At 42.0% G+C, this 11,452-nt stretch overlaps 1 protein-coding gene across 1 annotated transcript; it reads right to left on the bottom strand.

The window, feature by feature from the left end:
• Positions 1–542: 542 nt before the first annotated feature.
• On the bottom strand, positions 543–4,671 carry LOC125377378 (scavenger receptor class F member 1-like). The gene is made up of 3 exons (XM_048390440.1): positions 4,590–4,671; positions 3,682–4,503; positions 543–661 (listed from the first exon to the last, which is right to left on the bottom strand). Exons 1-3 carry the CDS (start codon positions 4,669–4,671, stop codon positions 543–545), a joined length of 1,023 nt encoding a protein of 340 aa, XP_048246397.1.
• Positions 4,672–11,452: the final 6,781 nt, after the last annotated feature.

The following is an 11,452-nucleotide window of genomic DNA, read 5'->3' as shown; positions in this document are numbered from 1 at the left end:
TGAGGTAGGAGATGTACGTCTTCAAAGCGAGTTATGGCATCTTAGACCATATGAGGAACCGTCCCCATGTGTGTACATTGCCATGTAAATAGTCAACTGTCGCTTCTGGTACTGACGGTTCATCAGAATAACCTAGGAAGTGTAAAACCGAGGAGGTGAGGTGAGGTGAAATGGGATGTAACGTCGTGTTCAGGATTGTTGCACTTATGCAGCCACGTGTGTGCGTGCGTGCGTGCATGCGGGCGGGCGTGCGTGCGTGGTGCGTGTGTGCGTGCGTGCGTGAGTGTGTGTGGCTGTTTGTACTGGTCCGGACTAATGCCGAATTTTAGTGCTAGCCCACTGAGATACCATGCCAGTTTAACATGAATACCCCACTCAGAAACAGTGTACCAGTCCTTGCTTTAACTCCTTAATGCCGAGCGCCAGACAACAATAAGTACCATCTTTTAACATATTTTGGTATGACGCGGTCGGGGATCGAACCCAGGACCTTCAGTTCTCCGGGCGGACGCACTACCATTAAACCACTTGTGCAAGTGGACTCACCTTCTTTTCGACCAGCATTTTCGAATACAAAATGTACACAGGATGCCAGTAAGAACAAGCAATGCTGACAGTCCTGTTACGATAAACTTGATATCCATCCTCGGCTGACCACCTGCTGATTTAAAAAAAACTGTCAATGCTCAGAAGTGAGAAGGGAAGAAGTTCCAAAAGGAAGATTTATACGTATACATAACGTTTCATGGGAATAAAGGACATCTGAGGGTTAATTTCTCTCATATTCTACAAACGGCTGAGGCATTGTATAATGTATCCTTGACGGAACATAACCTCATTACAGCAATTACGTCTCTGACCTTGCAACATCTCTTGTGCTTCCTGTCTTATCGCCTTTGCCCTCAGTTTGAGTCAATCACATGCCCTCGATGATCTATGTTTGCATTTCCATCACATGAGTTCCTTATGTAGAGGCCGAACTATTCTACACATACAATTCCAGTGACCTGCTCTTTTGATTAAGGTTGCTTAAGACCACATCAATACCCTATCTTAAGGATGTGTTTTTCTGTTTAAATGAACATATCATGTTTGTGTAACTGACCTTGAGGGTTAGTTAGACTTTCAATAGCAGGTAACTATGTTTTAAGAACAATCTATCAAAGGGACAAATAGTAGGTACAAAATTGTAACAACCATGACATGGCATATGCTATTCATGGAAATGACCAACTACTGCTTTCAAAAGATTGTGAACGGATCTCTTGCCATATACTCTAATTCTTCCGACAGATCATAACTAATCACATTGTACTCCACAATATCTTCATAAGACATATTTACGGTAAAATAAGTCATACTGTGACAAAGTCCTTATATGGTCTCTAATTTGCGGCACCACCATAAAGTGATTAAGTTACTGTAAATACTTATCTGGGTTGTTTCAAACAAACCTGTTGTCCTTGATTAGTGACATGAATAGCCCAAAAATCACCTAGGACTATGACGCATAAAACACGGAGGTGTTCAAATATTATATTTATGCTTCAGTATGAAAGACGGAGTTTTTGGAAGTTGAGAAAAGTATTTTTTTTATATCAGTGAACATAACACTTGACATTTCACCTCAGTGAACAAAACACTTTGACGGAATTATTGTCATACAAGAGTTTCCTTCCCTTTAATTGTCTCCCTTCACCGTAGTGTCTAGACGTACACAAACTGTTGACGTCCTTTGTATTTTACGTTAGTTCCACATGAACAAGGCAAAATAATAACAGATGGTCAGGTATGGAGTTCATATCACTTCTTGGCGGTTGATATTCTCTCGAAATTGTTATGTTATAAACTGTAAATTTCTCATTTAACTTGTCAATCGAGACTTTCATTTCGCAAAGCGCCATTTTTGCTGCTTGACCAGCGTGTATTCTTTCGCTTCCAACAGCGGTCTCCTAGTCTTCAAGAATATTTTTTTTTTAAGTTGATTTTGTATATAATCATATTATCTAAATGTGTGATAAAGAATTTTCGTGACCCTTAATAGTTTTTTGATACTTTTGTTTATATTGTTTAAGATTTTGCAAACATAAAACTACTTTTTAAGTCGCAAAACACAAGGGTCCATGTTTGTTAGGTAGGGAGAATTTACGTTTCAAGGTTTTACGTTTTTACTGAAATAATCTACACAAAATGTATACAATAAAACGGATATTTAATATGTCTCGTGAAATATCATGTTCTCTCAACTCGTGGCGCCACTCGTGAAAGTGGCGCCATTTCGTTTCGCCCCATCACTCGATGAGAGAAACATGATATTTCACTCGACAAATGAAATATTTTTAATATCTTACAGTTTTACAATCATTACACGACTGAGGGCTGTCCAATTCTAGCTGAAAGTCCTACATTAAATCTCTGAATTTTATTTTACTTACATTACATGAAAGGACGTAACCAGTTGTTTACCCAGTGCCCGTGCCATACATCAAAAGTACTAGTCCATGTGTGTATCATGTGGTTCATTCCAGATGCGACTTGCACTTTTGGAATTTGGTATTGAGACGTTTATCTCATATCATATGCCTGACCCCTCAATAATATTTAAAAAACTGTTTCCCAACCCATCCAGACCAATTTATACTCTTTAAAAAAGGAAACGCAAAAGTGATATTTGGACTAAGAGTAACCAAACGCGCCGAAGATCGCTACATCCGAATGCGCCACCTACATGAAAGGACGACCACAGCCACCTCAAACGCATCCCAAACACCCGGACTTCTCAGCATCTCCGACCAAACCGTACGGACCCGTTTAAGAGCAGCGGGTCTACGAGCAAGACGTCCTGTTCGACGCGTCATATTAAGTCGACAACATCGTCAACGGCGACTGCATTGGTGTCGTCAACACGGGGTATGGCGATGGAGAGATGTCTGGGGCAGCGACGAATCAGGATTTCTCTTCCGTCAAGGGGATGGAAGAGCACTGGTATGCAGACGTCGGGGAGAACAGAAACTGCATACAGGAAGTGGACAGGTTTGTAGGGGATAGCGTTATGATGTGCGCATCTATCTATCATCATGGCAGGACAGGTTTGGTCCATATCCAGGGCAATCAACGATACATCAATGAAATTCTACTACCACACGTCCTCCCAATTGCAGCCAACGGCAACGGTGTATTCCAACAGGACAACGCTCGACCGCATACAGCAAGGATCACAAGAGCCTGTCTGCACAACAACAATGATATTCTCCCCTTGCCCTCCAGATCCCCGGACGTGAACCCGAGAGAGCACCTGGATAGACGGCCACGCCGACGTCAACCACAACCCAAGACATAGCAGCAGTTGGCTGTTATCTTGCATGCCGAGTGGGCTACCATTTCCCAGGATGTTATTCGCATACTTCCATGGGCAGGACATGTCAGGCCGCTATCGATTCCAACGGAGGACATACGCGTTATGGATGGCAGCTGTCCTTGACCTTGGACTTTTCCTATGCACCGATAACTGAGATGACTACAATCACCACGTGTTCTCTCCACAACATTTTGGCTCAATACCTTGTACGGTTCCATGAATAAATGTATTTTTCTACCTCACTCAAATCTGGCTTTGTGTTTCTTTTTTGAGGAATATATATTCTTACACGTGCAAAATTATGTTAATATTTAAGTACATACCTTCACAAGAATTACCTGCAAGACAAACACCTATGGTACAGTCATGTGTACAGGTAGATTTACATGTACTGTCAGTAAAATTACATACTCTGGTGCAGGTTCCAAATTTCCGATCACAAATGCCGTCAAGACAGATCTCACAGGTGTTGTTACAGAATGCACCATAATAACCGTTGATACATCCTTTTGCACAGGTGCCACTGTCAGCGTAACAAACATGATCAATGCAGTTCTCATAGCAGGAGCAGTCAGTCCCAGCATACTCTGGTGCACATCCATCTACACACGCTCCTGACTCAGTGCAGGACAAATTTGCACACTTTGAATTACAGCGAGATGAGCAGTTAGTACCATACCATCCGACATTACAACCGTGGATACAATCTCCTGTGTTGTTGTCACATTTGGGGATGCAATTGAAGGAGGTATTTGTGTCACATGCCAAGATAGAAACTGCATCTGAATCGGGACCAGAGCGGCAGTTTTCACTGCACACCTTATCACACCAAGGTCCATAGAAGCCAGGTTTACAGCCTCCTTCACATCCAGACTCACAAGATCCTGCACAGTTCTCACATGACATCTCACAGTTCAGACCTCTGTATGGATCACGACAACGATCACACATTCCTGTAGACCTGTTACATGATTTACATCTCTCAGAGAAGCTCTTACAGTCAAGGCCATAGTAGGAGTCAACACATCCAGAAACGCAGGATGTAGGACTCAGCATGCAGTATTCTTCATCACATCCCCCGTCACACACTGCACATTGAGTCCCAGGGTTGCCACATGGTATGATGCAAGTTGTACCCTGGAATCCTGGAACACAACCCTCCGTGCACTTCTTGATGCCTCTGGCTGTGATTTCACACGACTGATTTGTGCATCTGCTGCTGCACTCTTACCTGCATTTCCTGCCAAAGAATCCGCGATCACACTGTGTTGAGCAGTCTCCGTCCTTGTCACAGCCTCGACAGTGCTGACCATTTTTACATGGCATTGCTGAAAACATAGAATCAGTATTGCATAGAGAAGGGTGCATAATTATCACATGATCAATGTATGAATGTTAAGTTTGTTTCAAATGCATTTATCTATGTTTATGCATTTTGCCACATTCCTATAAGAACTAGTTATTCCTACACTTCAAGTGTTTTGTTAAAAGTCAATGAAAGTCAGTTGTGTTGTTTAATCAAGGATGAATTAGAGTCGAAATCCGTTGTCTCGATATCCGGGGGACTAGAGAACTTAGCTAGTGTTTGATACATCCGACTAGCCGTTAATACGGTTTGATCCAGCCATCAGACACGACAATATGTCATGTATGTTTCGTAAATGAAGACCACCCACCACCCTTTCTCCTTTATTGAATGCCTAGATCATGTCTCTACTCATACCTACGAGTAAACTACCTATGATATCACCCAGCATAGATAGAACAACAAGTGCCAAAACTATGATGTGATATTTCTGAGATATTTAATTACAACTGCGTCACATTCTAGAAGTAAAGAATAACCAACATAATCCTGGTTCGTCTCTCATATGTACCATAAATCACGCATATGAATGACGATCACGTGACTTCTTATTGTCGGTAGTTATACAGTCATCACTGCTTCCCAGTTGTTGCTAATTACCAGCTACAGACTTATCTTATATTAAGAACATATCAAGTAACTTGATCATGTCAACCTTAAATCAAGGCAATCAATGGTTTCGCGTCTTTCATGTTTCACACCCTACCGTATTGATAAAAAAACACGCACTATGCTGTTTTAAAAAAATGAGTACGATTTATCATGCTAAAAATTTACATATTCTCTTTAGACTATGACTTAAGTTCGAGAAAACTGGGTGTTCAATACATCCACTTCGACACATCGGGCTTAAAAAAAGTGATAAACCTAGTGACAATATATTGGATGAGATGTCTTCGGGAGTGATAGTACATTTCCTCACAGAATTTAAATGGCAGAGTATGTGATTAGACAATTGCGGTTTTATAAACTTATCTCGTGGAGAGTGTGGTCAGTGACACATTGACAGTCAATACATAGATCATGTGCCGACGCTAGACTCGAGGACAGTGTGGTCAGTGACACATTGACAGTCAATACATAGATCATGTGCCGACGCTAGACTCGAGGACAGTGTGGTCAGTGACACATTGACAGTCAATACATAGATCATGTGCCGACGCTAGGCTCGAGGAGATCGGGTCAGTGACACATTGACAGTCAGTACATAGATCATGTGCCGACGCTAGACTCGAGGAGAGTGTGGTCAGTGACACATTGACAGTCAATATATAGATCATGTGCCGACGCTAGACTCGAGGACAGTGTGGTCAGTGACACATTGACAGTCAATACATAGATCATGTGCTGACGCTAGACTCGAGGACAGTGTGGTCAGTGACACATTGACAGTCAATACATAGATCATGTGCCGACGCTAGACTCGAGGATAGTGTGGTCAGTGACACATTGACAGTCAGTACATAGAGCACGTGCCGACGCTAGACTCGAGGAGAGTGTGGTCAGTGACACATTGACAGTCAATACAGAGATCATGTGCCAACAGTAGACTCGAGGACAGTGTGGTCAGTGACACACAGTGAGAGTCACTGTCCGTCAATACATAGATCATGTTGCGACAGTAGACTCGAGGACAGTGTGGTCAGTGACACAATGACAGTCAATACATAGAGCACGTGCCGACGCTAGACTCGAGGAGAGTGTGGTCAGTGACACATTGACAGTCAATACATAGATCATGTGCCAACAGTAGACTCGAGGACAGTGTGGTCAGTGACACAATGACAGTCAATACATAGAGCACGTGCCGACGCTAGACTCGAGGACAGTGTGGTCAGTGACACATTGACAGTCAATACAGAGATCATGTGCCAACAGTAGACTCGAGGACAGTGTGGTCAGTGACACACAGTGAGAGTCACTGTCCGTCAATACATAGATCATGTTGCGACAGTAGACTCGAGGACAGTGTGGTCAGTGACACAATGACAGTCAATACATAGAGCACGTGCCGACGCTAGACTCGAGGAGAGTGTGGTCAGTGACACATTGACAGTCAATACAGAGATCATGTGCCAACAGTAGACTCGAGGACAGTGTGGTCAGTGACACAATGACAGTCAATACATAGAGCACGTGCCGACGCTAGACTCGAGGACAGTGTGGTCAGTGACACCTTGACAGTCAATACAGAGATCATGTGCCAACAGTAGACTCGAGGACAGTGTGGTCAGTGACACACAGTGAGAGTCACTGTCCGTCAATACATAGATCATGTTGCGACAGTAGACTCGAGGACAGTGTGGTCAGTGACACAATGACAGTCAATACATAGAGCACGTGCCGACGCTAGACTCGAGGAGAGTGTGGTCAGTGACACATTGACAGTCAGTACAGAGATCATGTGCCAACAGTAGACTCGAGGACAGTGTGGTCAGTGACACACAGTGACAGACACTGTCCGTCAATACATAGATCATGTTGCGACAGTAGACTCGAGGACAGTGTGGTCAGTGACAGTCAATAATCCATAAATGATGAACAGCTACACCCAAACGTGACACCTAAAATGCAAACGTGAAGTATTCACACTCTTCACATGTACAGAAAACTATTCGTTTTTAAAGGATTGATATCATGAGGTGAGCGGTCTCCATTGTGCGCCACAATCTTTTCTCTGTAACACGCTTTCAGCTGTCAATTAATTCCAGTGTACATTACTATGGCATCGTTATTCAACGCTTTAGTAATCCCTGCGACCCGTGAAGAGCCGGGATATAATGTGTCTTCAGAAACCCACGCTTGTCGTAAGAGGCTCGGTGACTTGGTTGAAGCATGTCATTGTATCCCAATTTCGTGGATCGATGCTTATGTTATAAATCACTGTATTGTCTGGTCCAAATCGATTATTATCAGACCGCCGTCATATACTGGAATAGTGCTGAATGAGGCGATAAACAACAAACAAACAAACAAAAAATGTAATCCCTGCAACTCACACCATTCTTCTTGTTGCGTGATAAACAAATCTCAATATTCAGTGCATTTGTTGACAACCGAAAGCTTCTATCTGGGATAAATGTGTTGAACTGTAACTGTAGCTTTGTTGCACATTCACTGTTCATGAGTAAGAGCTCATCAAAACCTAAAATTTAATACGTTTATATACGAACACTTTCAATACGTTATAAACTTGAATACCCTTTCAATGTTCAAGGCTGCGGGCTGAATTGGGGACATTAATAAGTCATGAGTCATGGAACACACACTTCAAGACATTGTTAGGCGAAATATAATGATGCCACGCGCCTTGTGTTCGGGAAAATGTTCTCTCATTAAATGATAGAAGAAAAGACGTTCAGAGTCAAAAGTGTACAAGAAACAATGTATGTGTCTGCCTTATCTTGTCAACGTACAGTCCTATGTATTGATGTCGAAGTGCTTTTAACATGTATTATATATATTTCGGATCAAACTGTGCATACTATCTATATTTAGTTGTCATTCGAAGCATTAGTGCTAATAATCAAAACTTATAAACTTTGGACTCACATTTTTTCGTCATATATGGTGATATATGTTTTTGACATGGCCGTCATTAGTATATCGCCACACTTTATTGTGTTGATAATCAAATTCTAAATGTGGGCCCACCTTTTCGATGACTTAGTGTTTGCAACTGGAGGGTCCACATTTATGCATCACGAAGCTTCATTGGATTACTGAAAACCATTTTCTAAAATATTGGTCATTTTTCTTTCGTCATATATAGTGACTGAAACATTGACGGCCCTCACTTGCAATCGCTAAGCGACAATAGTATGACGTGGTGGAGCCCACATGTGTGGTATTTTTGCATGGATCTATGGCAACAAAAATTATTCTAATTGTACTATATTGATAGGAAATGTGTAAACATTACTTAATATGACGTAAATGGGCACACATAACGCCTACGAAGTTTTAATAGCGTCACCATTGATCACTCAATAACAGAAATTGGTACAAAGTGAGTAACTTAATTCAATATCAATTTAGAAAGGCACACACACAACTGTTTTCTCAATATAAAACACAATTATCACTATAAAGTCGTGTGCCATATAAGTGAGTGAGTGAGTCTACTTTTATGCAGGTTATATTATTATTAAATCAATATCGGGGGATACCAGAAATGGTCTTTACACATGTTATTCATGTGGGGAATCGAACACGGGCCTTCAGCGTGACGGGCGAACGCTTTAACCACTAGCTACCCCACCGCCCCTTGGCCATATGAACAGGAAACAAACTCGAACATGTGACAGACAAGCGTATAACCTTATTCCTTTCGAGGAAATGATTAACTCATGAATATTCATTAGACCACGACGTAATTTTGCCATGACGTTTGTTCGTATGTTCTGCTTTAGCTTATACACATTTGTACATTCCAATCGACATTCCAGGTTCTTTTTTCCACAACAAACACGTTTAGTTTCAAATGTTGGCCGCTTACACGTTCAATTAGGCAATCAGCTTTGACCTAGCAATAATCCGGTTTCACCATAAATATTCTTACACGGACATTAATTAATTATTTCAAAAGATACCATAGTCAACCCACATTGACATATACTTCCGTAAAGCCAAAAGATGTCCACAACATGTACGTGGGCAGGTGCGGTGGGTTCACCTACTACTTAATGCGTTCGTCATGCCAAAGACTCATGTCGATTTATTTCTACATGCGAGTAGAATTTGTGCTGGAATATTGCCAAAGGTATAATTAATTCACGATCATGAATAACAATATCATCATCTGGCTAAGACACATTTTAGTGCAACATGGCCTTGTTATCAATAGTGTTTCATTATGAATCATTGAGGATGTTGTTTTTTATGTTTATAAGTGTTTTCATAACAAAACACATTGATTGGTTTTTAGCCTAATATCACCAATCTTACCAATATGAATCTCCCTCACTTAATCGTTCTGAAGTAATGAAATAATATCTCGTCGCAATAAACAAAATCAATTCATCAACATTTCCGGCTAAGATAAGGGTATTTGTTCCCGAGAAGGACATGTACAGGTAAAATAGCCTTAGTAAAGACCACAGCACAGCTGATGGTATGCTAGCGTGTGTGTGTCACATGGATTTTTCTTGAATGGAAATTTAACACCTTAGCTTCTAGATGTATGCGTAAACACTATATATAAACATCACTCGTCCTTCACTGTTATACTTGAACAAAACGCTTGTTAGTTGTTTTACGTCAATAACTGTCCAGCTGGGACAAGTAAACCTTTCTGATAAATTTCTTTTTCAAATTGGCTGTCTGATGTTTTAATGGTTACGTGTATTTGACATGGGTGCAAAATACAAAATCGCCCTCATTCGCATGAAATTCAGCATTGAAGGAAAAGGTCGAGAAGCGCGGTAACCACTTCACGAATCCCACCATATTTCGTAATCCGTAGCACTGTTACACGATGCTAAATCTGAGATGATTTTGGTGATGTTGGTTATGATTTTGATTTTACACCCTCAGTGTTTGACATCTCAATTAACAGTTTAAAGGGGACATTTTCAAGGGACCATATATGGTCCCGTGGCACCAAAAGGTTTTAAGTGTCACCAAATGACACTGACCCCACTGTTCTCGAGTCTAGTGTCGACACGTGATCTGTGTATTGACTGTCACTGTCACTGACCACACACTCTTCGAGTCTAGTGTCAGCACATGATCTATGTATTGACTGTCACTGAGTGTCACTGACCACACTCTCCTCGAGTCTAGTGTTGGCACATGCTCTTTTTATTGACTGTCACTGAGTGTCACTGACCAGACTCTCCTCGAGTCTAGTGTCGGCACATGATCTGTGTATTGACTGTCACTGAGCGTCACTGACCAAACTCTCCTCGAGTCTAGTGTTGGCACGTGATCTTTGTATTGACTGTCACTGAGTGTCACTGACCACACTCTCCTCGAGTCTAGTGTCGGCACATGATCCGTGTATTGACTGTCACTGAGTGTCACTGACCAAACTCTCCTCGAGTCTAGTGTCGGCACGTGATCTTTGTATTGACTGTCACTGAGTGTCACTGACCACACTCTCCTCGAGTCTAGTGTCGGCACATGATCTGTGTATTGACTGTCACTGAGTGTCACTGACCAAACTGTCCTCGAGTCTGGTGTCGGCCCGTGATCTTTGTATTGACTGTCACTGAGTGTCACTGACCACACTCTCCTCGAGTCTAGTGTCGGCACATGATCTATGTATTGCCTGTCACTGAGTGTCACTGACCACACTGTCCTCGAGTCTAGTGTCGGCACATGATCTGTGTATTGACTGTCACTGAGTGTCACTGACCACACTCTCCTCGAGTCTAGTGTCGGCACATGATCTATGTATTGACTGTCACTGAGTGTCACTGACCACACTGTCCTCGACTCTAGTGTCGGCACATGATCTATGTATTGACTGTCACTGAGCGTCACTGACCACACTGTCCTCGAGTCGGGAATAAGTACATGAACATTGTATTGACTGTCAATAAGTGTCACTTAGCACACTGTCGGCACATGAACGAATGTATTTACAACGAGGCTGAATACAATGCACAGCATTCCCTTCTTGTGACATTTGACGCTCGGTAGTCGTTTGAAATAAATTGTTCAATATTATCACCAACTCTATTTAATCTTCCTTGCTAGTCGCATTCAAGCAATGACCGTAACGA

Source organism: Haliotis rufescens, unplaced genomic scaffold (assembly GCF_023055435.1).
Source record: "Haliotis rufescens isolate VD_foot unplaced genomic scaffold, xgHalRufe1.0.p SCAF_9, whole genome shotgun sequence".
Lineage (NCBI taxonomy): Eukaryota > Metazoa > Mollusca > Gastropoda > Lepetellida > Haliotidae > Haliotis > Haliotis rufescens.
The sequence above is the reverse complement of the archived record's forward strand: the minus strand, read 5'-3'. Positions and strand labels throughout refer to the sequence as shown.

Bases quoted from the DNA above. Each gene is read 5' to 3' on its own strand.
- LOC125377378 (XM_048390440.1), bottom strand. From the start codon at position 4,671: ATGGTCAGCACTGTCGAGGCTGTGACAAGGACGGAGACTGCTCAACAC. The intron at 4,504-4,589 runs GTAAGAGTGCAG...GTTGTGTTCCAG, and splicing joins TTCTTTGGCAGGAAATGCAG to GATTCCAGGGTACAACTTGC. The intron at 662-3,681 runs GTATGTACTTAA...TTTTTAAATCAG, and splicing joins TGCAGGTAATTCTTGTGAAG to CAGGTGGTCAGCCGAGGATG.